This window comes from Pungitius pungitius, chromosome 14, assembly GCF_949316345.1.
Source record: "Pungitius pungitius chromosome 14, fPunPun2.1, whole genome shotgun sequence".
In the NCBI taxonomy this organism is placed as follows: domain Eukaryota; kingdom Metazoa; phylum Chordata; class Actinopteri; order Perciformes; family Gasterosteidae; genus Pungitius; species Pungitius pungitius.
The window spans coordinates 8,238,522-8,265,688 of NC_084913.1; the positions used below are offsets into that span (position 1 = coordinate 8,238,522).

At 43.4% G+C, this 27,167-nt stretch overlaps 4 protein-coding genes across 6 annotated transcripts; 3 read left to right on the plus strand and 1 right to left on the minus strand.

The window, feature by feature from the left end:
* Positions 1 to 3,670: 3,670 nt before the first annotated feature.
* cga (glycoprotein hormones, alpha polypeptide) lies at positions 3,671 to 5,158 on the plus strand. Of its 2 annotated transcripts, none has more exons than XM_037487481.2 (4): positions 3,671 to 3,735; positions 3,816 to 3,927; positions 4,060 to 4,256; positions 4,873 to 5,158. In XM_037487481.2, exons 2-4 carry the CDS (start codon positions 3,834 to 3,836, stop codon positions 4,945 to 4,947), a joined length of 366 nt encoding a protein of 121 aa, XP_037343378.1. In that variant the 5' UTR covers positions 3,671 to 3,735; positions 3,816 to 3,833; the 3' UTR covers positions 4,948 to 5,158. The 2 variants fall into 2 exon arrangements, with proteins under 2 accessions (XP_037343378.1, XP_037343379.1); XM_037487482.2 differs by having other exon boundaries at positions 4,060 to 4,244.
* A 996-nt stretch (positions 5,159 to 6,154) lies between these two features.
* znf292a (zinc finger protein 292a) lies at positions 6,155 to 18,220 on the plus strand. Of its 2 annotated transcripts, none has more exons than XM_037486523.2 (8): positions 6,155 to 6,448; positions 8,510 to 8,664; positions 9,537 to 9,615; positions 9,957 to 10,092; positions 10,234 to 10,436; positions 10,744 to 10,880; positions 11,089 to 11,230; positions 11,380 to 18,220. In XM_037486523.2, exons 1-8 carry the CDS (start codon positions 6,299 to 6,301, stop codon positions 17,497 to 17,499), a joined length of 7,122 nt encoding a protein of 2,373 aa, XP_037342420.2. In that variant the 5' UTR covers positions 6,155 to 6,298; the 3' UTR covers positions 17,500 to 18,220. The 2 variants fall into 2 exon arrangements, with proteins under 2 accessions (XP_037342420.2, XP_037342421.2); XM_037486524.2 differs by lacking the exon at positions 6,155 to 6,448 and adding an exon at positions 6,626 to 7,608.
* A 667-nt stretch (positions 18,221 to 18,887) lies between these two features.
* orc3 (origin recognition complex, subunit 3) lies at positions 18,888 to 24,066 on the plus strand. The gene is made up of 20 exons (XM_037487576.2): positions 18,888 to 19,049; positions 19,159 to 19,219; positions 19,307 to 19,404; positions 19,838 to 19,976; positions 20,126 to 20,230; positions 20,365 to 20,513; positions 20,611 to 20,750; positions 21,021 to 21,180; positions 21,314 to 21,427; positions 21,567 to 21,700; positions 21,856 to 21,919; positions 22,004 to 22,120; positions 22,205 to 22,284; positions 22,471 to 22,604; positions 22,761 to 22,855; positions 22,957 to 23,054; positions 23,143 to 23,284; positions 23,362 to 23,478; positions 23,594 to 23,673; positions 23,756 to 24,066. The coding sequence occupies exons 1-20, from the start codon at positions 19,026 to 19,028 to the stop codon at positions 23,859 to 23,861; spliced, it is 2,157 nt and encodes a 718-aa protein (XP_037343473.2). The 5' UTR covers positions 18,888 to 19,025; the 3' UTR covers positions 23,862 to 24,066.
* Positions 24,067 to 24,244: 178 nt separating this feature from the next.
* On the minus strand, positions 24,245 to 26,565 carry LOC119228094 (akirin-2-like). The gene is made up of 6 exons (XM_037487407.2): positions 26,390 to 26,565; positions 25,873 to 26,055; positions 25,583 to 25,726; positions 25,352 to 25,501; positions 24,936 to 25,007; positions 24,245 to 24,815 (listed from the first exon to the last, which is right to left on the minus strand). The coding sequence occupies exons 2-6, from the start codon at positions 26,051 to 26,053 to the stop codon at positions 24,805 to 24,807; spliced, it is 558 nt and encodes a 185-aa protein (XP_037343304.1). The 5' UTR covers positions 26,054 to 26,055; positions 26,390 to 26,565; the 3' UTR covers positions 24,245 to 24,804.
* Positions 26,566 to 27,167: the final 602 nt, after the last annotated feature.

The following is a 27,167-nucleotide window of genomic DNA, read 5'->3' on the forward strand; positions in this document are numbered from 1 at the left end:
CACGTTCACGCCTCGAGTTTTGTCTCGTCGAAGGGGTTTCCGGGCCAGCCCTGCACGGGCTACAGAGGAGCAGCAGCAGGTCATTCAAAGCAGCCACGGTAACTACAAACGACCGCTGACGACGAGTGATAACACGACAACCGCAGTGCTTTGGACGCAAAGGGTCCGTTTTGAGTGCAAACGTCACAGCGGAAAGCTGTCGTGCAGAAACACAATATTGAATTCAAATGTGCAAGTAATCACCTTTGCAATGAAAGGAAGGAGCGTGACAATGAAATAAATTAGCCTATTATTTACAATACCACCGTCACCACTTCTTCTACAACAACCTAACCAACAACAAAAAAACACATTTCAGACATTATTAGCATTTTTGCTTGACATTTAATCCGATCCCAGTCCCGATATGTTTGAATCCAAAACCAAATGTGTGACATTGGCAGAACAACTATTGGGCTTCAGTTATGACAACATTTGCATGACTGGAAGGAAGATCCCGCTTTCTACCACACTGTGTCACTCTCCCCATTGATGCAAATCCTCCTCTACTCCAGGAACAAAAGGATGGGTCAGAGTTCAGTGGCACCAAACTGAAAAAGCCATTTATATTGGTTAGGTAAGATATTCTCTCTAACAATATGATTGGAGAGATCGGGTTGTGCTAAAATAAGATAACCACGATTAGTCCCACAGGAGCCCTTGTGTCAGGGTTTGGCCCTTGACACGTTTTGAATACAAACAATACATTGCAACGACATTAATTAACATCCGTAGTATGAATTTGGGATTTGGCTTTTGCTTCTATTTCAATCACAGCTAGTGAGAATAATGGATTTCATTTTTTGGAGAAAATAAACTCCAATAACCACTGCAGGTAGGGCATTAACAGCTTTAATTTTGGGGGGAATAGAGCAACAGAATGATTTCTAGGGGCATTTTCACAATCAGTAACAATGTTACAGAAAGTTATGCAACTTAAACATTTTGAATGATGAAAGATTGGACTGAGATAAAAGAGTGGTGACAAAGATCAATATGATTAAATCCTTCATTTTAAATACCAGAATTATTATAAGTTACATTAATACTTATACGTATATTATACGTATTGAGGGACATTTTGAATCAACTCTTCCTGAAACCCAATAAGCTTTGTCTTCTTTATCTTATCTACAAGCTGTTACGCAACAAAGGAAACTCTACAACTGTAGTTTTTATGGGGCTACAATCAGTTCATTGCTCACGTCTGTGGAGACTCCCCACAGAACAAACAAATCCCAGTCAGATTTTCAGTCCAAAACTAAAAAAACACAGAACCTTTTGTCTTTAGCTTTAAAATAATATGCAGCAGGTGCTAAGACTTTGGAAGACGTTGTCTGTAAATTCTCAGCAATTAACCAAAACTGAACAGCAAAGGAAAATACAATTTAAAAAAGGTTGCCTTTTAAAAGTTTTAGGGATTTTCCAGTTTCTGAAATTCAATATTCACAGAGGTCTAATTGAAGAGCTCTGGGATATCATTTAGTAACTATAAGGTTTCAGAGCAACTTTTAGCATATCACAACACAACATTTCACAGCTTCTGATTGATATTGCCTCTTTAACCTACAGGCTGCTATATGTATATGTATATATATATATATATATATATGATGCAGAAGAGCCACTATTCTATTGTTCTTGAATGAGATAAATGGCCATAACTCAACCTACAGGCCTGTCATATAGATCTCTCATGCCACCGTGTGGAGATAAAGTCTCCAAAGTCTCCAAAACAAAGTGATCTGGCTTCAAAACAATTTAGAAAACCCTCCGTTCATCTCTTCCAGCCTTTTGTATTTCTTCTTGACAACAATGATTTGAAGGATAAAGGTTTTACAGTTACAGTTTTATCCCATTAATTTGGCAATTTATTTCAAGGAAAAAAAATGTAATATTTTGGGATGAAAATGAAATTACATGGATGCACCAAACAGCACTGAGTCTTGTGTTATAGCCAAGAAAACTACAGGCCGCTGTTAGTTCCTTCAGTTGTTGTCCCTAATTTATTAATACAATCAACTGCAGTGAGCGCTTTAAACTGAGCCTGGCTGACACATTACATTACATTACATGTAATTTAGCTGACGCTTTCATCCAAAGCGACGCACAATAAGTGGATTTCAACCATAGAGATACAAACCCAGAAGAACAAGAACGTGCAATTTCATCAAATAAGCTGTTTGAAAACTTGTTATAAGTACAATTAAAGTGCTACAATTTGTTAGTGTTTTAGTCGAGGTAAGAGGTGTGTCTGTACTTACACATGACCTGATAACCTCACTGTGTCTCCCGTCTACAGCACCAGTGACAGCGTTGATACTGGAGCCCCTGAGAATGTATCCGACTGGTGTTTCAGCGAGCGCTGCTGCACCATTTCCTCGACCCTTGGGGCCTCTGATCAATAAACGTCTGAGCCGTCTGCAGAACATAAGAAACTCAGCACTACTCCTAGTTTCATACATCAGGAGGCCATGAAGCTGGGCAAGGAGAGAATCCAAGAGAAGGAAGTTTGTCCTCAAACTGATCCTGTGTGCTTTTATTCTCACAGGGTTGATTTTTTGGTAAGTAAGTAAAGCAGAACTTCTTTGTAATAAGTCTTCTCTCGTATATCTTAAACATACTAACCTTGCGTCAACCTCTGCATGAAGCCATGTGTGACTTTCTTTAATATAGAAACATGATAAAAATGTGTCAAAACCTGGCATATGTGATTTTACACATTTTCATGGGTTTATTGAGATTTTTTTTTAAATTGTAATTGTATTAGACATTGAAAGGACATTTTGTTTGTTGTCAATAAGATATTAGTTGTTACAAATAAAATCAATCACTAGTTACTATTATTATTATTACAAAATTGCAATGAGACAAATTTGAAGCCAAAAACAGCTTTAGACAACCTTGATTTAAAACACCACGCCTTAAACGCTGATTGAATTTGGCTCATTGGATTTATCACCAGCACAACCAAGGACACAGGACATGGATACTTAAGTAAACAGATAAAAGACAAATACATTCATTTTCATCCTTGACATTTTAGATGAGGAAGGCGAGACAGATGGTGAATTAACAACCATCAGATATCTTTCCATTTATTCATTACTTCTTACAAAAAAAAACAAAATGAAAAGAATACATTTTAAATAAATGGTTGTTGTGATGTTTTGTGGGAGCTTAGTTAGATTAATTAATCATTATTTATTATTTTATAATAATTCTTTTTTTTTATTGAAGTAAGTATGGCATTGTTTTAAAGATTATATTTCAGCATTGAACTTCCACCAAACAATTTTAGGCCACTCAGAGCCGAAAAATGGTCTTCATGCATTAAACTCAACCCAATGTCCTTCCCTTTGCTGTGACATGGCAAATAAAAACAACCCCCAGTCAACAAAATCCCAGGGATTAAACGCTTCATCCATAGTCAGGGTGGAAGGTTGATGGAAGTATGTTTTCACTTTCCACAATTTGTTCTTATCAATTTGTCCTTTAAGGGGATTATGAGAAAGGTAGCAAAGTGGCCCGGGAGTCAGTTAGATCGTTGATAAGGTTGGTAGGTTTCATCTAATCCAGGAAGTGGCCCCGGCCTGAGGGACACGGTATAAAAGGACGCAGGAGGAGGGCAGAAGTCCTCAATAAAAAGCCGTCCCGCACAGATGCTCAACGAGGAAGGAACCTTCTTTCAACACGGTAATACTCTCTCGGACTCACTCGTGCTTTTATTCAAAAGACCATTGATTGACCATTTTCTTTTGTCTCCGTATCATCAGGTGACTGCTACAACAAAGATGGGCTCTGTGAAACCAGCTGGACTGTCTCTTCTTCTGTTGTCTTTTCTAGTCTACATAGCTGACTCTTACCCTAAACGTGACTTATCAAACAGTAAGATGTCATTTTAATAAAGTGCTAAGTACTCTCTCTCTTGAAATCAAGGAACACTTTAGTAAATTAGTACTATTTTAGTTTTAGTCATCTCTTGTGCGACTGATGATCAATAGTCCCGTCTTTCTGCAGTGGGCTGTGACGAGTGCACGCTGAAGAGGAACACCGTGTTCTCGAAGGACTCTCCGATCTACCAGTGCATGGGCTGCTGCTTCTCCAGAGCGTACCCAACGCCTCTCAGGTCCATGAAGACAATGACGGTCCGAAAGAACATAACCTCGGAGGCAACCTGCTGCGTGGCAAAGTCGAGCTACGAGGTACAAGTACAGGTACAGGTGCAGGTACAGGCAAAGGACCGGTCAGGCCAACTGGACTCAGGCTGTGTCTTTGCTGTACATTGTGCAGGTTCAGTAAGGTTGAAATGAGGGTCAGTGGGAAACTAAATTATTGCCCAAATCTGCAGGTGAAAAACCTTGATCTGGAAATGGTCTGGAATATTCTACTTGAGAGATCTATAGTTGTTTGAGTCATTTATTCAGATTAGCATTGGGGATATTACCATTGATTTGTTAGGTCAGCAGTAGTGTAATGAATCATACATTTAGATTTTTAGGTATAACTTGAAAAATGTAATTTTTAATGGAATTCTCAGGGAAAATGTTCGACGAGGACAAGCTAACAGTATATTGTTAAATTATAAACAAATGTTTTTTTTGTACCTGTCCAATGTGATTACAATTCATATTTAACTAATAACACGTATACTTAATGCACTATCACATGCTTTCATTTAAGTAGGACTTTAAATGCATTCATTTTACACACATATATATATAAATATATAAAGGACTTGAGAAGATGTTTGGTCTGGATCATCCACAAATACTGTAGATTGTCTTTATTAACATCATCTTGTGCTTTCCCTCTCATCTGTGCCTCTTTCAGACCCTGGTGGCCAACATACCGGTGAAAAACCACACCGAGTGCCACTGCAGCACCTGCTATTTCCATAAGATATGAAGACGGGAACTGAAGACCTCTCTGCAGTGCTCAGCTTGGCAATGAATTGTGTCTCTTTTAATTTGCATGAGCGCATTTCTGTTTTAAATGGCAGTTCACATGTTGGCAGATAATATTTTTGTAGCAATTGTGTGGTTGTGTAATTAGCCTGTATTTGCATTGATACGTGTACGTGCTTATTTGTAGATTAAAAAGCAATTAACATGGGCAACCTGTTTTTTCATGAATGTGTCTTACAATGACAGGTGCTGCACATCGCATAAGGTACTTTGGAAAACTATGTTGCCTAATGCAATTAAATGTGAGGAATAACACAAATAAAAGTGGCTCGATAACAGGATCGTGCCATGACTAATTTGATTCATCAATCATAAGTGGAAACCAAAGTAACTATCAGGTAGCTGAACAGAACTGAAAATGAAGCCAACATACTTACTTCATAAATAAGTAATTGAAAATCCCCCCAAAAGAAAAGGTTTAGTGATTGTAACCTTTTCTATTACATGAAAACGGAGCACATGTCCTCTTCTAGATAATTCAGAAGTTTTAAACTAAATGCTTGATTAATTCCAAGTGGGTGTAGATGGCTGTGTGAAGGGAATTAATTTTATTTTTGCAGGGTAATACAAAAAATAAATACTGTACTATAACTAGGGGTATTTCCGCGTCACTCTTTCTCCATTGTAATTCTGCCTATTAATTTACAGACATAAATCATAACACTTTAAATGCAATTTATTGAGCAACGTGGCCACTCGGGTGATGAACCAGGAGACTTTCAACTGACTGATACTTCCCCGCTGAAGTGTCCCTGACCAGGTCATCAAGATGTGGTTGAGGGTGACCCTTAATGTACCACTTAAAGTACCCCTTAATGTACCCCTGTTCCATCACTCTGGCGGAAAAGACAAGAATATTATTGCGTAAAATGCAAACAGATTGTGCTCCACGTCGGGGAGGTTGTTTGTCACATGCAGGATGCTGTGCTTGGAGGTCACAGCTGACCTGCAGTATCTTTGCACGGAGGGTAGCAGCCTCGAGTCAATGGGGGGAGGGGAAGGGGGGGGGGGGTTGAATTCAGCGGTCCAATAATTCTTAGACTTGCCTTTGACTAAACATTTCACGTCCAGTCCGTCTGCAGAGCGCGACCACCGTAAAGCCACCGGATGCTTTGTTGACATCGGGTAGGGGAGGTGGGAAGGTGGTGGTGGTGGTGGTGGTGGGGAGGGGGTTTACGGTGCATGTGGAGCACACTGTGTGCTCTCCCTTCCCCCCACTCTGCGTGCGCGTGCGTGTGCGAGTCCGGGCAGCGTAACATCTGTGCGTACGCGGTCGTGATTGTGTTGTGAAGATGGCGGAGGGGGAGACAGAGAAGGAATATGACACACGGAGAGCTCTGGAGGAGCTGCGGGAGCGGTTCCAGGGTCTGACCGCCGCGCTGAAGGAGGGCTCGCGCTCCCCGCTGGAGGCCTCCCTGCGGTTCTGCCAGGAGTTTTGCCAGGTTAGCGCCGCTCTCCCCCTCGCTGCTCATCCCGGGCAGCCCTGCAGCCCCTCTGGCTTCCTGGCCGAGGATGCGCGTCTACGTTTTATGCTACAACAATGTAGCTAGGCAGCTAGCTGCCCGGTTAGCTTCCCTCCCCCCCCCTCCCTCCCCTCCTCCACCCCCGGCGCTTCGAGATGGTCGGGAGATAGAATAAAACGCATCTTCCGCGGAGGTGTTTTTTTTGTAAAAAGCCGTTCTTTACGGGATGTTTGTCTTTGGCGTGAACTTATTTGCAACAGTCTCGCTATCCGCGCGGCGACGGGTCGCGCCGATGTGTGCGCGCCGTGCATGCATTACTCGCATTTTCCAGGCCAGATAGCTAATGGCAGATGAATGTTGCTAGCTTGGTATGCAGGGTCCCCCTGTCCTGTGCAGTGGTCATGCTGTGCAAAAAAAAAAAAGGGTAGCTACGTTAGCGAGATTTTTCAGGGGCGATTGCATTGAAATGCACTGAATCAAACCTCTGTGTTCAGCGGAGAAAATATCATTCAAACTTTATAACGCCGCATCGCTTTGCTCGCGTTAGGTTTCCGCTCGGTGTGGAAGGGGGTTTTACTTTGGTAAAACTGTTTTTATTGTACGGGTAGATGAATGGTTTTCCTCTCCCCCCGTGGTGCTAGCCCGGGCCTTTTTGCACTAATTAATCCCGCTAACCACGTTAGCGGGGTGTTTATTACAGGCACATAGCCAGCATCAGCGCAAAGATTGTTGGATGGATGTCAACGTTATAGCAGCCGATCTGGCCTCAGCTGACTAGCACAGTGTTTTAAAAAAGGGAAAGTGAGGCAGTGGTCACTGACTCCATTACACATCCTCCTCATTAATTTGCCCTGGCCACGAAAAAAAAAAAAATATCATGCGAGGTCTCCATTTAGCTGCAGCGAGTCTTGCTCTCATTGCACCAAATTAGTTTGCCTTATTGGGTTGTTTCTTTATCGCATTCACCGAAACTGGGGGGTTTGTACAATTTTTTTTTACATCGTGTAGTTTATTTTTTAGTCGTGATGGACACATGTGTCTGGTAAAATTATGGCTGCAGGGACGGTGGAGGCATCGATGGATGTCTATGAATCTATGCCCGTGTGTGTAAGAAATGGAGGGAGTTTTCATTGATGAAGGTGAGGCGTTATTGGAGTTGGGTCAGAAGGGGGAAGAAAGGGAAGGATAGAAAAGTTTGCCAAGCGATGCATAACTTTGGTGCTTTGTTGTCTTAGGTGTCAGCATCTTGGCTCTATTATGTAATCGGTGTATAATAACATCATTTTTTCCCTCCGTCCTTCATAGTTTGTAAGGGTAGGACGGTTTATCTTTCATCTGAGAGTTAGATGTGGCTTTTGGAAAATGAATGCAAAAGTGGACTTTATACTTTTAATCTGAATTGTCACAACATCTTTGTATTTGGTCCTAGAACAAAGTAATTATGTCATGCTTTTCTCATTAAAGCCTACATCTTGTCCTTTCTACCAGGCCAACTTTTCTTGGCTCCTATTATAGCTATTTGAGTATCACCAACGATTACTTTTCTATATGTAATCACAAGTTTAGAAAGTATACACTTTTACAAAAACAAGAAAACACAATATAAACCCTAAATATTATGTTTGTAACCGTCTTTTCTGCCTTTTTTAAAGATGGATTATCTGCTAAATGTAAGACAATACTGAATTGTGTGAATCAATTGGGGCTGCAATTTTTTTCCAGGGCAAAATGTAGCATCTCCAAAATTATTATATTATTATATTTTCATATTATATTCATATAAAATAGTGGTGTAAATAGAAGTATCAACTCTCCATTTGAAAAGTTAGAAACATAATTCTCTGCAGGATTTGCTTGAAGTACTAACTGTTTGTGTGTTAAATAAATATATTAGGGATATAAATACACACAGTTTGATATTAAGAAACCTAATTTTTATTATCCAGGTTTTTACCCTCCTCTGAAGTACTTGGATGACTAATAAAAACAACCACGCTATCAGTGTCTTCATTGTAATTGAAGTATTTTTCTGTTCACCAGGTCCTTGTGGAAAATGCTGGTCGTTGGAAAACTGATGAGGATCCACTGCCTTTACTGGAGGTCTACACAGTGGCCATCCTCAGCTTTGCTAAGGCCGCTTCCTGTCTCTCCTCCGAATGTGAAAACGTGCCACTCCTACTTGAAAAGTTAGCACTGTGAGTAGGAACTCTGACATGGGTGTCACTGAAAATATACAATTTTCCCTTAATCCTGTATTCTAACAGCATCTTCCTCATGAACATATGTGTGTTACACATTAATAACACACGATGCTCAAGTTGCATGTATGGGCAATGGTCTCTAATACGTCTCTGCTGTGGTAGTGTTTAAGTTGAGGTGGCGGGGAGTCGGTTACTGGATTTGGATGTGCACATGACATCAGACCGAACATCTGCCCAGTGGTTTTACTGGCGCAGTTTTGTCTTTGACTGGCTCCACAGTTGGGAACGCAAAGAGAAATCGAGATTCTACACAAAAAACGCCCAATATTTGACAAAGAGAAAGAAAAAAAAAACACGATTCCAAAGTAAATTTAGATATGCAAAGTTTTTAAAATTATTCATACAGTATACAGGAGTTAGACCAGTTTTCCCACAATGTACTCTCAAAGTAGCTTTGAAGGCAAAGTCCTCAAGGCTGTAATTGGAGTAAAAATGTAGAGTAGCTCTAGCTTTGACATATTCGGGATGATCCACAGCCTATACTTTGCACATGAAGACCCCGTACACACCAAGTCAGAGGCAACAGATAATAATGTCACGGTTCTTATTGTTCACTACTACTAATCGGTCCACTCAGACTACAGCTGAGTGGACCGATTAGTAGTAGTCATTACATTGATCCATGCAACTATAATTTACCCCCTATAATTTTCATGTTTCTTTTTATATTTCCAAAATGCCACACTGACTTTGCAGCCTGACATTTTGTCAATAGTTATTCTTGTACGTCTCCCCTTATGTTGTGGAGTGTGTGCACAGCCTTGACCTAAATGTGGCTTTACCGAGTAACTGTGTTGGATTTGCAGGAGCTGTGCAGAACTGGTGCTCCTAATGCCCCAGCATGTCCCTGGTGCCTTATGGGAGGAGTTTCAGTCCTCCATGAAGGTCAGTATTCCAAGGGACCTTTTTTCCTGAGGCTTATCTCTCCATTGATAAGCAATGAAAGCTGTTTCGTTATGTTATTATAATGCATTTGGTTTAGTTCATCATTGAAAAGTAATACAGACATATAAGCTGAATATTTTTAAACTGTGGGAATGTCTCAACGCAAACGGTATTTCATGAAATGTTCCGTTCACAGCTGCTTCTTCTTAAGAAATGTAAACATTTCAATGTTGACACATTCACTGGAGCAACTTTGTCTTAAGAGTTGTTTAAGACCGTAGGCTTCCCAACCAAAGTTTTAATAATTAGGTCAATACGTCTTTGTTTATCTTCTGTTGCAGTTGGCACACTGTCTCTTACAAGAAAGTGGGAGCACACAGCTTTGTCTGCTATCAATTCTGGCTCAACAGGATGGTGTCTGGTCTAACAACACACTGAGCAGTATCCTAGCCAATAAAATCCCTCAAACTGAGCAAGGTGAGTTCTGGTTAGGTTTAAGGAAGCAGCGGACTGACAGCTGTGGTTAAATTAAATTGTAATTACTCAATGCGTGTGTATTCTTATTATGTGTAGTTTTCAACCTCTTGTTTTTCTCTTTCCTTACCCTTTGCTTCATAGTTCACGAGTATCTTGAATTGGAAGGTGCTACACTCCTGAACATGAGAATAAAGCATCTAATCAAAGTGGAGAGTGTTGATAAAGCTGCTGTCCTGGCAAAAATGTGCTCAGAGTATCCGGGATATGAAGGAAAAGGAAACTTCAAGCAAACCTACTTGCTTTGCATCTGCATGACAAAAAGTCAGGAGCAGCTAATGGAAGAGGTAAAAAAATGACACAGCAACAAAGTTACTTGTTTAAAATGCCAAATGTAATGAGTTTGTGTGTATAAGTGCTCTAAAGTCATGATACGTGATGTAATATCTTAAACCTATGAACTTTAACCAGTCTGCACACTACAAATGTTATTAAGACTTAATATATTGTGATCATCTACCGGAAACTGCAAATTGGACTGAATACAAACAGTTTTTTCTGTTTGATACTGTATAACAATTTATGAAAACAGAACATCCCACCAGTATCTTCCAGTGTGCGTCATTTTTCTTTCTGTGTCTTTGTTCCTAACAGATTGCATCAATAGACTGTAAAGATGCTCTCGAAATGATCTGCAACTTGGAGTCAGAGGGAGATGAGAAAGGAGCTCTCTGCTTATGTTCTGCCTTCCTCAAGCGACAGCTACTTCAAGGAGATGTTTATTGTGCCTGGTAAGTGTTCCTATTTGTTTAAAAGTCTTGGAGCACTTACACAATTACTCCCAGGACTCCAGTGGCCAGGGAGCAACTATATAACGCATTTGACTTTTGTCGAACCTGAAGCAATCTGTCACAATCATGTGCAAAGAAAAGAAAAGGATATGTCAGTAATCGTGAATAGTTTGTTGTTTCTAACATTTGTGTTTGCGATGTTTTGCAGGGAACTCACACTGTTCTGGAGTAAGCTACTAATGCGCTTAGAGTCGTCTTCTGATGCGTTCCTGGGACACAGCAAAGCGATGGCTCTTCTCTGTAGAAGCGTCTGTCATATTCTGTTCCTAATCAAAGTAATCCAAAACGAGGTAAGTGAAAGAGTCGACACATTTGTAGCGGATAACAGAACCATTGCACATAATCATTCACACCAACCACGACGTATGAGAATAAATCTTTTAAATGAGCCTCAAAATTAAACCTTTGGCATAAATGTCCCCCCCCCCCCCTCCCACAGGTTGGAGAGGTGGGTCTTCCAGTGTGCGTGGAAATGTGCATACAAGCTCTGAAAATGACATCCAGCGACCACAAAGATAGCAAGTCCACCATGTGCAAGACCATTTCCTGCCTCCTGCCGACCGACCTAGAGGTTAAGCGTGCATGCCAGTTGACCGAGTTTCTCCTGCAGCCCACCGTTGACTCGTACTATGCTGTGGAGTCACTGTACAACGAACCAGACCAGAAGCCCGAGGAGGACGAGAGTCTGCCAGTGCCCAATTCATTACGTTGCGAGTTACTGCTGGCCTTCAAGACACAGTGGCCTTTTGATCCGGAGTTCTGGGACTGGAAAACACTGAAACGCAACTGCTTGGCACTGATGGGAGAGGAGGCAGCGATTGTGTCATCTATTGACACACTCAACGACACGGATGAACAGGAGGTGGAAAGTGCACTTGGCAAACTCCCTGAATACAGAGACTTGGAGGACTTTCTGCTCACCACCACAAACGAACTCAATGAAATCACGGACGAAAGAGAAAAAAACCGAGAAGCTAAAAAACTCCGGGAGCAGGGTTTTGTGTCTGCCCGGTTCAGAAATTGGCGAGCCTACATGCAGTATTGTGTTTTGTGTGACAAGGAGTTCCTGGGTCACAGAATAGTTCGCCATGCGCAGAAGCACTTCAAAGACGGAGTGTATCTTTGTCCAATATGTGCTGACAGCTTTGAAACTAGGGAGATTTTGGAGCCACATGTAGCATCGCATGTAAAGCAGTCTTGCAAAGAGAGACTTGCTGCAATGAAAGCCGCTAGGAAGGTAACCAAACCCCCTCAGTCCCCTAAAAGTCCATCAAAAATGACAAAGGTCGCTGCCAAGATGAGCATTAGTCCTGTTAAAGTCGAATCTCACGCCGGCAACCAGTTGGCGTCCCCTGTTAAGATAGAACAAACCACGTCTGACACAAATATAAGTCAAGATTGTTTCTGTCCTGTCAGAAATTGCTCCAAGGCGTTCAAGTTTTTCCGCAACCTCATGGCTCACGTCAGATCTCACAAGGACGACGAAGAGGCCATGAGGTTTTTAGAAATACAAAAACAGAAAGTTGTGTGTCAGTATTGCAGACGGCAATTTGTAAATGTCAGACACCTCAATGACCATTTGCAGATGCACTGTGGCAGCAAGCCATACATCTGCATACAGTTGGATTGCAAGTCCAACTTTAACTCCAATTCCGAGCTTCTAATGCACAGAAAAACCCATCAGGAATTCAAGGCCCAGTGCATGTTCCCAAACTGCGGCCAGGTTTTCGGTGAGGCCTACTTGTTGTATGATCACGAGGCTCAGCATTACCTTACTTACACCTGCCAAACAGAAAACTGTGGCAAAATATTCTACTCGCAGTCTCAATTCTTGTCGCACCAAGAGAATCATAGTGCAAGCGATGCAGGTAACAGTTTGTCGTTCACGCACCAAAACCCACCCGATGCTTCCAAAGTGGAACCACCGCCCCAGAGCGCCGCGCCCCCGAGCGGCGAAAACACCTGCTCTGCAGTTGTGTGCATTGAAGGGATTGATCCAGGCGTGTACACGATGGAGGCATCAAGTTCAAACTCGTCTCCGTGTCAATTACCTGACCTCGCTGTAGAACCTATTCCTGTGAGAGTAAAACACTCGATTGAAAGCATGCTGAACTGTGCGGCTGGCGTTGAACTCATAGAACCAGAGAAATGCTACACTCCGCTGACAAACCCCACTCCAGCACCTTCTGACCTGAAATCCACACCAGCGGCTCCTCACGCGCAACAAAAGGTGGCCGGGCATGCTGGGATCCCTCCAGTAAATCCTGTACCGAGTGCAACAGACCCCGGAGCGAGTCTACAGGTAGAGGGGCTCATTCATGTACCAAGCAATCAACCCGCAAAAGTGATTCCACAAATAATTTCTGCAAGTCAAATCAAAACAGAAATTCCTTGTTCACTGCAAGGATATCCTTCCAGCTCGCCGGCTGCAACTGTTAGCAACGAGGAGAACCTGCATTGCTGCCCATTCAATGACTGCACAAGGGCATACAGCACAAACAAAAGTCTCTCCAGGCACGTTAAGAAGCAACATCCTGAAATATTTGAAGATTGGAAATTGGCAAAGAAATACAATAAAGTGGCCAAAATAACAGCAAAAAAGGCCCCAAGTGGGCCCACTTCACCTACTCAGCCTCAGAACCTGGGGAACAGGCCGCCAAATCAGCCAGGAATACTATGCAACAAACCTGGAATGCAGCAAATGGATTACTCAACAGGACCTTCAACCTCACCCGCCCAGTGTTATCCTGGATCAATGGAGCCTGTGGCCATCACTCCAATGGTGAACCCCACGCTGTACCCATCATGGGGAAACCAAAATCCTCCCAGCGAAATGGTGCACTCAGACATGTCACAGTCATGGTCTTCACCTCTGATCAATAACTGCTATCCCGATGCCTTCAACTCGAACGAGTACCCCGCACGGGGCTACCCTCAATGGCAGGCGGACCCTTACCAAACCACGGCATCGCTCCCCTCTGATAGAGACCAATCAGTGGCAGCCATGCATGGCCCCTCGATGTCACACGCTCCTTCGGTTTCCAGTTTGATGTCCCAGTACGTGTCCAGTTCTCTGATGCTTGACAATGGAGGACAAATACACAACGGAGGACATCAGTACGGACTCATGCACCCAGAGGGCAGTGGAGACAGCAATGACGTAGGGCAGAGCAGTGGAAGTATGACTAGCCAGTTAGATAACGGAAACAGTATCTCAACATTTGATAGCCTCCCTGAAGGAAGTTACAACACTCCGTATGCCCAGAGTGAAAACTCTTGTCTCACTCAAGACTCGTCTGTGGATATTCCCATGAAATCTCAGAGCCCCGAGGCCCAAGTGGCATTAAAAGCTGCGCAGGAAATAATCAAAACAGAGAATGTGTCCACCCCTTGTTATGATCACATGGATAACTCTGTGGATGGTATGCTAAGTCCAAACAGTGTCATTCACACGGACTTCCCTTACGAAGAGGACTGTGTCAGTGCCGACTGCGAGGCCGCCCCCACCGATGAGAAGGCCGCTGATCCCGACATTCAGAAAGGAAAGCGCGGCCGGTTGAGCAAGAGAACCAAATGGCCGGCCATCATTAAGGACGGAAAAGTCATCTGCAGGCGATGCTTCAGAGAGTTCACAAGCACCAAGTCCCTCGGGGGTCACTTATCTAAACGCTCACAGTGCAGACCCGTGGATGAAATTGACCTAACTGCGGACCTGCCGACATCTTTTCTTGATTTTCTCAATGACCCCACTGTCCCTGATACTAACGGAGCGGTATTCAACGCGGCAAATGGGGATTTCTCGCAAGAGTCTTGTAGCCTCACCACTTTGACTTCACCCATGGTGTTGAAACAGGAGCCCCAAAATACAAATATAATGGACTATTCAAACGCCGCGTGTGGTTCCCCTGAAAACCAGCAACAGAAGGCCGGAGACCCGGCTCAGGAGGACCACTTGATGGAAATTTCACATGCCTTTCAAAGGCTAGATTTGATTGAGGCTTCACAGGTGAAGATGCGGAGTGCTCTGTCGTTGGAGCAAAATGTCGGTCAGTGTGATAAAGCCCATGACATTGAGAAAAGTAAGGTAGTGAGTAAAAATGAAGACAAACCCTCTGAAAAGTTCCCCAAACCTTTTAAATGTGACCAAGATGACTGCGAGTACTCGTTCATGACCAAGGAGGCGTTATTCAAACACTTGAGTAAAATGCACGATTACTCTGCTGTAATGATAGAAGAGCTGAAAAAGACGCCGTCCAAACTGTCGCCATATCCTTGCCAGATTTGCCCCAAAACATTCACGAGAACGACAGGTTTGAGAATTCACTACGAGAAAGTCCACCGTTTGTCAAAGGCAGACATCCAGAGGCTAAAGATCAGCGCCCGAAACAGGCGTGCGTTTAGGCTAAACAAGGACGACGTGTTTATTAGCCGCGTGACCGCCGACCCCAACTCCGGTCAAACAGCACAGTCTGCAGAAGCGCTGCCCGCCATCAAGCAAGAACCACTTGACATTGCAATCGCACCTCAAGCAGACAGCGAGAACAATCCACAGGTCCCTCAAATCACTTCACCCGGACACGCAGTAAAAGATGGCTTCACGCCCGATGTAACAATTGTTGCACACCTACCACCAGCTGAAAACTATACGACTGAGCCTTTGTTCTGTGAGGTGGAACCGTCAGGTCAGGAAAAAGCCCCAGAGAAACCGGAAGGTGCCGACGTCACCGCGAGTCCAAATGTGAGACAGAAATCCAGCGTACAAGAGAACCTCAGTCCAAAGAACCAGCACGGACGATCGGACGCGTCCTTCACCAGAGCCAAGGAGCCAATGTGCAGCCCGTCGTCGGCATCGTCCTCGTCCTCCCCAGAGAAACCCGGCAGCTCCAAAAACGAACCGCAGAGGAAAGAAAAGGCGCAGAGAAGGTTGAGCCTCAAAATGTGCGAAACCGACAACGCCTACAGTCCGTATAGACCGTACCGCTGTGTTCACGAAGGGTGCACGGCTGCATTCACCATCCAGCAAAATCTGATTCTGCATTACAGGGCCATGCACCAGTCATCCCTGCCCACGTCTGGCTCAGGCAAACTCGAAGAAGACGCCGAAAAGTCCGGCGTGGAAAACGGACGGGAGAGCCCCCAGGGCTTGGACGCAGAAGACGAGGTCCGGTGTCAAGTGAAGAACTGTTCGAGGGTGTTCATGGGAATCACCAGGTTGGTGCAGCATTACCTCCTGCTGCACAAGTTCAGTCGTGACAAAGCCACCGCCATGATGGCCAGCATGGCCATCGGGACCTTCAACTGTGACCGGCCCGAGTGCGCCCTTCCCTTCAACTCGGTGGAGAAGTACATTGAGCACATCAAGAATTACCACAAGGAGATCGCCATCTCCGAGAGCGGCTCGGTCGATCAGACCTTCCGGTGCGAGTACGAGGAGTGCGACCGCGTCTACACTACCAAGTCGAACCTCCTGCGTCACCTGATTAAAAAGCATGAATATGTTTATGATCCCAAAGCAAGTGACGGGAGGCGGACTAAATCGATGAGCCTGTTCCCGGGGGCCAATGGGAAAGAGAACGTTGAAAACAAATTCAAAGTGAAGAAGAAAAACACTAAGAAGAAAGACGGGAAGTCCATTGAACACTGGACTAGTTTTGGAAAGCCGACGCTAAAATCCCACGAGGAGGCCTCAGCCATGTGCACCAAGAAGTCTGCGCTGCAGTACCCGTGCATGATAATAGGCTGCGACGCAGTGGAGCGGGCTGAGAGAAGTATATTTAAGCATTACACAACCCACGGCCTCACAGAGCGATACATTGAGGACCACCGGAGCCAGTTCATCTTCTGCAAGAAGTACTCGCGCTCCAGATTCAAGGACTCGAGCAAATCCGAGGGCGCATTGAGCTCTTCTTCCGAGGAGACGGAGCCGGACGACGGCGGCGGCGAGCAGCAGCCCGGTGACCAGACGTCGGATGAGCAGGGGGATCGAACGGGCCACGACGACGGCAAGCTGTCCAACGACGACAGCGCAGAATCGCAACCTTCCCCCGGGGCCGAGGGAGGGACTAAAAGAGGGCGTCCCAGGAAGCCTCCTCACCCCACACCCGCTTGTCCTGAGAGGATGCAGACCCTCAGGACTCGTTCGACTGTTAACAGCTCAAGAGAGAACTCAAATCCTGGTACCCCGACGGCCCAAGAGCAACGCGACGAGGGGGTCACTGCGGGGGCTTTCAAGCCTTTAGGACTCGAGGACTCTTTCCTTAAGTTCTTGGAAACCTCAGAGTCATCCCATTCTTCCAAACGCAAACTAAATGAGAAATCTGGTGCTGAACTACCGTCCAAAAGACAACAAACTCACAAACAGAAATCTGCGATGAAGAGTAAAACGGCGGGGTGCGGAAACCTAGTGGACTTCAGAAATCCCCTCAATCTCAAATCGGTGAGCAATGTCAAGATTGTGGTCGATAAAACATTTTCAGAAGGTGCTGATCTTTTGCTAAAACAGCTTCAAGACATGAAGCCCATGGTCATGATTAAAAAGTGGCTTTATAGCGGATCATAGCGATGTGTTGTATTCAACCCGATCTCACTCAGGATTTGAGAGGTTATGCTGCAGAACGGTTTCTTAATGCATCAGAGTTCCAACTGGTAAAAGTAATGGTCGCAGTTAATGATAAAATGGCCTATTTTGTACTTAATGAAATAACGTCTTGGATGATTTTAAGTATGTATGTTAGTTATAATAACCAGGTAATCTATAGGGCATAGATTTTAGAAACATGTTTGTATTTATGCTTAGTACTGAAGATGTTCTTTTTTTCCTTTTGCTAAATGGAGACTTTTAAGAAAAACAATGTTTTTATATATCCCTATGGGATTTCAAATTATGTTTGTATTTATTTCATCCTTTTCAACACTAGTAGACCTATCTGTAATATTTACATGTCTTCCACAAAGTGTTCAATAAAATGTTACTGTTTCTTTTTATAAAATATTGCCTGCAGACCTTTTTGTGTTGCAGTGTATATATATACATATATATACACACACATATTCTTCCTGGATTTAATGCACAGTTTTTCATATATGGAAAGTAGAAAGATAATTATCCACATGTCATAATCAGCTTGTTTGTTGTTGAATTTTAGACAAAAAAGCCAGAGGAAGATCATTAAAAAATATATTGTTGTCTAATGATACTCCGAACACAAATAACTCATTTGCTGGACTTTGCAAATTTGTATTTGCACAAAAATAAATGCCTCTTTTGTTCCATTTCTGGGTTTTTTTGTCATCTGCATAGGGTGCACCAGGAATTTATACAATGGAATTATTTTGACAGGGTGACAAGTCTTTTCTATTCAAAATACTAAATATCAAAGTAAGATTTTTATTTTCTACATATACTAAAAGTTGTCTAACACAGTGTCAGAGATAAGAGATATAGACACCAAACATTATACATATACATATATGAATATTGCATATTGTTAAGTTAATATTTAAAGGAAAATATTAAAACCTGGTACAGGTTTTGCACGCAATACGTTATATTAATTTAATCAATTTGATAATATATTTAATAGCACTTAGTAACCTGATGAATGAAATGTTTAAAATACAAAACTATTACTTGTACTACCATTGTGTATATAATTACCTCACCAGTAATGTTAGGGGGCATCGTTTTTCCGACCTACAGAGGCCTCAGCAGGGGAACGAGGATTTGGGGTTGTGTTCAAAAGCAGCAATGTTTGAAAACTAAAATCCGCCACGTTTAAAACTGAGGTTTGGAAAAAAAAAACGTAAGTAAACCAACATAATGCTGAAACCTTTAAGCTTGGACTACTCATTCCAATGCATTCATGACTTTTTTTGATCTATTCGAAAAACGTAAAAGTTCACCGACTATAAATCGGCTATAAACAGGTCGGTGACCTTATATTTTCTGAACACACCCCTTTCCGTATACGTCACTATGGCGGGAAGTAGTGGCTAGTTTATTAAACACAGCAAAAGCAAAATAACAAAACACGCGTTTCGCTCTTTATCGGGACCTTAGCGCTGTTACACGTAGTTAATGCCAAGATGTCTACTTCATCTGTGTCTAAGGTAACGTAATACTGCACAAACATCACGGCTCGACACGTACTACAGTTACACGTTAGTGTCGTTGTTTTGACTTTCACTGTTTTTACTCGTGAACCCGTCGGTATTTCAGGGGTGCTTTGTTTTCAAGCCAAGTGCCAAGAAGAAGAAGAAGACCACCACGCTCAGCCTGGGTGCGCTGTGCTTTAATGGTTCAAGTAAATAACATCCTGACTTCTGGTGTCTTAAAGTTGCACTCACGTGTGTGTCTTCGTCTCCAGAGGATCATTTCCTTCACGCCTGTGAGGGCGATGAAAACCGCCAATTACGGTTCCAACTCTGTCAGGATCTGTGGGACAAAATAAAGACCAACACAGAGGTGAGACCGGATATTCCAGATGTTGGGTAGAAGTTCACTGTGTGTAGCAATCGATTAATCCATTCAGAAGATATCTTTTTTCAAAAATGAAGCTGTCATTATAAACATTACACTGACCTTGATGTTATTCACAGCAGCCACCTTGTCAAGTCACTGCAGAGTAAACGGAGACGGAACTAATTGACATTAATTATTCCTCTTTAAAGTGGGCCAGAATGACGTTGACAGACACCAGAAATACGGCACAATTAATTTGCTCGATTACACCTGTGTCCATCCTGCTGTGACCCGGCAGAACCGCCTTATTTTAAACCAAAACCCTCCCTAGGACGATGAGGGTTTCTGGGCCCCAAACAGGGTCTCGTAAAAAAATGGTATGAATTTGGCGGAGAGAGAGAGAGAGAGATAGATCCTCTGTTGTGTTGTACGCCAGGCTTTACAGGAAGAACTCAACAGGAACATCCTGGACAGCTTGCTGGACTTCACGAGGAAGTGCTCTTCCACGCGCCGACACAGCGACTGGGCGTCCCAGATGAGGGCCAGTGAGATTCCCACTGCGGCTCTTGTGCTCGGTTTGTTGATTTAGAGTTTTGTGTTTTTATTATCCAAGCACAGCCAATTGAGAACACGATGGAAACCTTTTTACTCCATTTTTCTTTTCAGTAATATCGCATAATCTCGCGTTACATTTGCCCTCTTCCCCCTCGGTGTCCTCCGTAAGGTGTCAATGTCCCGGACCATGACATGACCTTCAAGAGTCTGTCCGACCTGCTCCAGCAGTCCGTCACCCCTCATGTGGCCTCTGTCCAGGCCAAAGAGTGCGGCGGTACGGTGCTCTTGTCATTTTATTTATTTGATTTTTAGGAAGAAATGATTTAGCAGACAGCAGCCCATTCTCTCCTGTACCTTCAATACGCTTTCAACTCTCAAGTCCTGATCTTGGTTGCTTCATCGTTTCAGCGTTGAAGCATTTGATGAAGAGGGTCCTGGAGAGGTTGATGGACACGGTTGTGGACGAGGATGATGATGACGACCATGAGGAGGAGGCTGAGCAGTCCGTGCACTGCTCCCTCGGGACACTCTGTGCTTGGTACAATGCAAAAACAAAGGTGGGACAACAAAGTCAAACCCGAGGTAGATGAGTTCACGTTTGTAATTTTGTGCATAAAGAGAGTTTGATAACCTAAAAGCGTGTTTGTATTTCAGAAATCCAAGATTGCCACTCCTGGAAAAAAGCGTAGTTCTCCTGTCAAAGATGATTCGGAGCCTCCGCCGCTTGTGATTATCTTCAAAGATCTCGAGGCTTTCAACCCCAAAGTTCTTCAGGACTTCATTCTCATCTGCAGGTAACTGGAAACGTTGAGCTGAACAAACTTAAGTGTTTCCTTTTGAATGTTTTTACAATTTTAGAGATTTACTATAAAATAATTTGGCAAACTTTGAGGCAATTCTGCTTTTGTATCCACCTTCCCACACTAGAGTTATACGAACTGAGCAACCGTTCGCCCATCAGCTTCTTGGGAATGTTGTGTCTTTATATGATGCGGTTTGGATTCCGCTCTGTGACTTGAAGTGTTAACAACATTATCTTCATAAACATGACCTCCGCTCCACAGCCGGTACATCCAGCGTCTTCCGTTGATGTTCATCTTTGGTATCGCCACATCGCCCAGCACCATCCAACACATGCTGCCCCACTCTGTGTCCTCCCTGCTGTGTATAGAGCTCTTCCAGTCCCTCTCCTGTACACAGCACCTGGCCACAGTCATTGACAAGGTAGTTTTCTCACTGTCTCATACAGTCCAGGAGGAATACATCCAGGATCGCATTTCAGACAAATTCTTTGAGTCTGTTGTGTGGCCTTTAAGTGAAATCTGACCAAGTTCATTGTATATTTCTGTGTGTCCAGTTGATCCTGACACATCAGTTCCCCTTTAAGCTCAACGGTAAAGTCATGCAGGTGCTGATCAGCATCTTCCTCTACCACGATTTTTCAGTGAGAAACTTCATCAAAGGCATTCAGGTAGAGATTAGCTTATAAATACGTCATCCATTGTGTCTTTTTGGTGTATCCGTTTGTGCCGGTTGTCTTTCTGTGTAGATCTGATTCAGATACGTACTGGACCTGCACTAAATTGACTCTCTGCTCCGTCTTGGTGCAGCTGGCCCTTCTGGAGCACTTTCACTCTCAGCCTCTCAGTGTGCTGTGCTGTAAAAAGAAGGCCGCTCTGATGAATGTGATGCAGCTCGGTCACCAGGACTTGGAGAGGATCAGGCAGCTGCAGTCGTTCAAGAGGTGTGTGTGTGCACACTAACACACACATACACACTCCCAAGTGGACGTGTCAGACAAAACTTTAAATGTAAATATACAATATATTTCATGTCGGTAGCTTGTTGAATGGTTTTATTAGCTGTTCTTTCCTAAGTGTAACCTGTGTCTTTCCCCAGGTATGTAGAGAAGCAGGAAGCTCAGGAACAAGTGAATCTGTTCACGGACGACTCTCATTTAAAGGTACATTTTTGTTGTATTGCTGTGCATTAGCCAATAATGAGTGCACTATCTATGGACAGAATCTAATGCTAAAGGTTTTTTTAGGAGGTGTGTCAGACGTTGATAAAGGACCTTCGCAAATATCACAAGAACTATTATCCTATCCTGAGGTGCCTCCATACTCTGACCTCGTCATTGCCTCGTTACCCCCTTGGAAAACAGGCAAGACTTTTTTTTGTGGACTTTGAAATAACGGTGTGTCAGATTTTCTTCTTCATATATAACAGGATTATTTGCGTGTTTCAGATCAGAGAACTTCATTTAATATGTCTGGAAAAAAACATTTGGGAGAATGAGGAGTACCAGTCAGCCATGAAGCTTCTGAAGTAAGTCTGGCTGTTTAACCTGTGGGACCAACGAATGGACGCTCTTGATTCTCTGTTAAAGGCTGTAGGCACTTTTACCACTAACCACATATTCAAGGGTATCTAGCTGATCATGCTCCTCCTGATGGCCTTTGATGACCTGAAGTTAGCCACTTCTTTATAAACCTCCTCTGCTTTTCCCTGCAGGATGATGGCTAAAGATCAGCTGATTGGTTTGCTACAGAGGTGTGAGGAGATTCTGCAGCCTGTCAAGTCAAAGAAGATGAACAGCACTCTGGTCCAGCTGGTGGACCTACTGGCCAAATTTAAGCAGCTGGACAGTAAGTAGTCAAAAACCAGCAGAGCGCTACGAGATCCTTCCACTCCCTCGTTTTGCGTTCACCCAGAGCTTGTTTGCTTCTTCAGATAATTAGCATTTTAGTGCATCAATAAGCAACGCTTATTACTTACCAATTGATTAACTGTGTTCTTAATAGCACTAGCCGCAGAGCCTCCGCCCAGTGTGGATGACAGCATCACCTCTCCAGTGAAAAATCTTCAGAAGAAAACCGATCTGTTCCAGCTGCAGAAGGTTTTTCATGAATGTTATCTTGTGTTACCGGTGACAGATCTGACCTCAACCTCTGTCCTTTGATTCATAAATTGAGCGACTGGTCATTGTCATTGTTCCAGGCGCTGCTGGAGATGAACGAGTCTCGGAGATCCAAGAAACTGAGTCCGTTCGAGGCTCTGCGAAACGAAGCGCTTGAGTTTATTGACAGCTTAGTGAAGTCAGTTTTTTATTTTATTTTATTTTTTAACACAATTATTTATTTACATAATTGTGCTAACAATTCCTAATGTCACCCTCCCACCCAGGAGCCACCTCTCTCCCCCGGAGTCTCAGACGCTGAATGAAGTTTGCTACTACGCTTCTTCTGCCACCGTGAGACGCCACCTCAACGCAGCACCTCGCACCTCCATTCAGGCTGCACTCAACAGCCCGTACTACTATCTCCAGGTACGTCTGATCGAGTGTGCCGCTATCTCATCGTGAGCAATGCAAGTACTCAGCGGCGCCTCCCCCCCCCCCCCCAGAATGACCGCCTACAGACGGATGACGGGCTCGTCTCTAACGCTGCTCCGGATATCTGCATCGTGTACAAACTGCATCTGGAGTGCGGCAGGCTGATAAACCTGTACGACTGGCTTGAGGTCAGTTTGTTTTACGCCGACTCGAGGCGTTATTGATCGAGGATCAATGTTTCACATTATTGATAAAGTGATCGGACCAGCATGACAAGATACTGACGAGAAGTGTTGTTTTCAGGCCTTTGCTACTGTGGTTTCTGCTGCCGAGGGTGATGAACCGGGTTCTGACAGTTTTGGGAAAGTGGATGATGTCAGACAGTATCCTTCCAATACTTGAACGAACACGTGAAACATTAATAATCCACAAATGATAAATGATGTTCCTTAGCGTGCTTTCTAGCGCTCGTTTTATCCGAGCTGTGTCTGAACTGGAATTTCTGGGCTTCATAAAGTCAACAAGACAGAAGACCGATCACGTGGCTCGACTGTCCTGGGGAGGCTGCTAACCAAGGAACCGCACGTCTCCCTTCATTGAAGTTCTAAGAAACTTGGATATTTTGGACTGTACTTCCTGTTAATAAAATAAATACAAGCATTGTCAACCGTGCTGTCAAGTCTGTCTCACTGTTAACCAAAACCTCTGTTCAGATTTTGTATCTGTGCTGGTTTCACAAGAACCTGCAGTTTATAACGGTTCCTTAACACTTATCTTGGAATGGTGGAGTACTTTTAAACGAGGTTTTTTTATACAAAAAGGCACAGCTGCATAGAAGTTAGATGACTGTTGTTATTGACTTGACTCAGACAGTGAACCATTACCATAGAAAGTCTTAATCAAAACAATTCTGGACTCTTTAGACGTTTTATTTCTTCCAATAAGTACATTGGTTTCAAAGTGATACCAGAAAAAACAAGTCAAAATAAATAAAACACTGGTAGGGAGAACAAAAATTCTAATCAGCCCACTTATGCTCAACTTTAAAAAGTAATGAACAGGAAAAACTGCAAACACATTCACTCTGTTCTGCTGTTCCTTCCTCAGATTGACCAGCAAACCTTTTAAGTACAACTCTTGCACTGCTTTATCATATTTACATGTAACAAACAGACAACAAGTGACAAAGCCTGGAATGCTGGGAATCGTTACAAAAGTGAGATAACTGCAGATACACGTACAGCAGGAGGAACATAGGCCACTGGTAGAAATAGGATCCATTAATGTACATAAGGAAGCACCTAGTTGCTAACAACAGAGTGGTAACAACTGCCAACCGCTTCATATAAACCTTTGCCCAAAGACAGAAATATGGCACAGTAAGAAAAATTTCATTTAAACTAGCTAAACTAAATCTCTTACAATGATGAGCTTTTTTTTTCTTCTTTCTTGAGATATCACATGATAGCTTGCAGCAAGAGAAGGATGCCTTGCAACAGATTTCTGGGCCACACTCAGGAAACATCTGGTGAAAAACAGAAATAAAGAAAACAGACGTTTTACTTTAAAACCATCAGAAAGAGCTCAAACAAAGACTCCCCAAGTATTCCTCGCCAGACACAAATGTTCTGATGAAATAACTCACAGCTCGCAGGTTGCTCCCCGAATCGCCGCATCAACTGATCATGTGTGAACTTCACAAAGGTGTCATATTGTTCTGAAATGTACATGAGCGGATACCAGAATTACTATTGGACCTGCGTACGTTATTGGAGTTATTCTTCTGGGTTATAATCTACCAATTGACTTGGGTCAGAAACAAAAATATGATGGTCAGGAGTCAGTTCCATTCTGCCCTTGTGAAGCCATAAAGAAGACAGCATTTGCCTTTAATAACTTCTTTATTTTGTCCATGCATACAATAATTAAAATGCTGATCAATCAATTATAAGAAAATGAACCATTGACATTAACCAACCATTTCAAATAGGATACCTGTAGGCTTTGGACTGATTGTGGATCTGTGATGATTCGTGAACAACTTGCTCGATGTGCACCAACCTGCCAGTTTGGAAGTCATGGTCTCCTCGTACTCCTCTCGCACCGTCTCCTCCTTTTCGTTCAGCAGCCGTTCACAGATCATTCCGACTTGTCTGAGGGTGAATAACGGCTGTTCTTTTCTAGTAGGGGAAACGCCTCCAGAGGACGTTCCTGTGCGGATCAAACCAAGAGCTGGAAGTTATGGCGTGCATTTGGCATTTGTAGTTGGCCGGATTTGTTGCTCAAACCAACCTGGCATGCTGGAAACATTCATAGTGGACGACTGGGACGGGGACTCTGGAGAATAGCAGCCCTCTGACTGTTGGTAGCCTGCGTCTAGATGCTTCCTCTTCTGAATGCGTTTGTACTCCTGCTTGATGCTGTTGAGGATTTGTTCTAGTGGGACAAAGGAAAGTTTTCAACAACAACAACAACAAAAAAGCAGAGAGGGGTAGTGAAGACAAAACAGCTGACAGCTCTGGTTAACTGGTTAGTGTTTGTTCAACGTGTTGCTAATGCCTCACCAAACGGGCCATCATTACCTGCACTAAGCCTCGAGGACGAATCTCCGAATGGAGAGGGCTCCATGCTTAGGTACTTCCTAGGGGATGAGGAGGAGGACGACGAATGGGACACGGGGATACATCTGCGTCTTTTAGGGGACGTAGGGCTCATCAGAGGATCGAAATCCATGGTCCTCTTCAGGGTGGCTCCACACGCCATGACTTCAGGGTTTTTAAATGAGGGGAGAGCGAAGCAACGAAACCGAACATTAATGAAGCGATGGCATCTGTTAAGTCAGATAACTGGTGATCATGGCTATCCCTCAACACGCCTTGCTGGTCATGATCTAAATTCATCTGCCCAAACCAGAGTCCCTCGCTAAGCAGTACATGCTAGCCATACTGCGCAGCTGAGGATTTAAAAAAAATATTTGCTAGCAAGCTAACGCTAGCCGTGCTTGCTAGCAAATAATCAAAAAGAAAACAAAGCTAACGTTAGCTTTGGCTTCCATTGGTAGAACGCTCTGCTGTGCATTTGAATAAAAGCGTTTCTTACCTTTAGGGGGGAGTTGGTCCGTCAAACTGCGGTCAACAACTCGTGTGGGTCTAAAAGTTGCTTCCCAAAAGTTGAGGTGACGATCCGCCGGCTGCGGGCCAACTGTCTGCTGTTAGTCAGGGGTGCTAGCCGACGCCACTTAGCTGCTTGTTTTTGATATGGGGATGTCGGCTACACTGGTTCGTGACGTCACGTAGCAAACGCGCTACAAGGCATTCTGGGTAATGTAGTTAAATGGGGAAAAAACGAGAAATTGAAGGTGAACGACGTCCACGTTGCAGCCTACTTTAAGCCAGGCTCCCACGTCATCCAAAATGCATGTGTTCAATTTGATTTAATTATATGTCAGACTCGCAATGGTATCGCAGCAGTAATCACTATGATCAGTACATGAGAAATATTAAAGACAATAGGTGCATGTCGTATAACAGGTCTCCACGTGGGGGCAGTGTAACATAGAAAAGCATTATGACTCTGTAATGTGACGATTAAAAGCGACCGACATTGCTTAGAAGGTTTCAGCTAATTGCCCAACTTGTTGATATTCTTTATTACTTTATCTATCTATCTTAGCGTATTTAAATATACACTTTAAAATGCTCACAATCTTATAGATTTCCCCTGGGATATCTACGTTACTCTCCACTTTATTGATGTTGGTGGTTCTGGTTAATGCAAAACAACACATTGCTGTACTCTTTGCAATGAAGTTAAATGTAATCTAATCAATAAGGTTGAATTTAATTTAATCAAATAAAAAAAAATCCAGTTACAGCTC

Bases quoted from the DNA above. Each gene is read 5' to 3' on its own strand.
- cga (XM_037487481.2), top strand. From the start codon at position 3,834: ATGGGCTCTGTGAAACCAGCTGGACTGTCTCTTCTTCTGTTGTCTTTT. The intron at 3,928-4,059 runs GTAAGATGTCAT...GTCTTTCTGCAG, and splicing joins TAAACGTGACTTATCAAACA to TGGGCTGTGACGAGTGCACG. The intron at 4,257-4,872 runs GTACAGGTGCAG...TGCCTCTTTCAG, and splicing joins GCTACGAGGTACAAGTACAG to ACCCTGGTGGCCAACATACC.
- LOC119228094 (XM_037487407.2), bottom strand. From the start codon at position 26,053: ATGGCGTGTGGAGCCACCCTGAAGAGGACCATGGATTTCGATCCTCTG. The intron at 25,502-25,582 runs GTTGGTTTGAGC...TGATCCGCACAG, and splicing joins GAATGTTTCCAGCATGCCAG to GAACGTCCTCTGGAGGCGTT. The intron at 25,008-25,351 runs GTTGGTGCACAT...TGTACATTTCAG, and splicing joins CATGACTTCCAAACTGGCAG to AACAATATGACACCTTTGTG.
- znf292a (XM_037486523.2), top strand. From the start codon at position 6,299: ATGGCGGAGGGGGAGACAGAGAAGGAATATGACACACGGAGAGCTCTG. The intron at 10,437-10,743 runs GTAAAAAAATGA...TGTTCCTAACAG, and splicing joins AGGAGCAGCTAATGGAAGAG to ATTGCATCAATAGACTGTAA. The intron at 11,231-11,379 runs GTAAGTGAAAGA...CCCCTCCCACAG, and splicing joins TCAAAGTAATCCAAAACGAG to GTTGGAGAGGTGGGTCTTCC.
- orc3 (XM_037487576.2), top strand. From the start codon at position 19,026: ATGTCTACTTCATCTGTGTCTAAG. The intron at 20,751-21,020 runs GTAACTGGAAAC...TCCGCTCCACAG, and splicing joins GACTTCATTCTCATCTGCAG to CCGGTACATCCAGCGTCTTC. The intron at 21,428-21,566 runs GTAGAGATTAGC...GTCTTGGTGCAG, and splicing joins ACTTCATCAAAGGCATTCAG to CTGGCCCTTCTGGAGCACTT.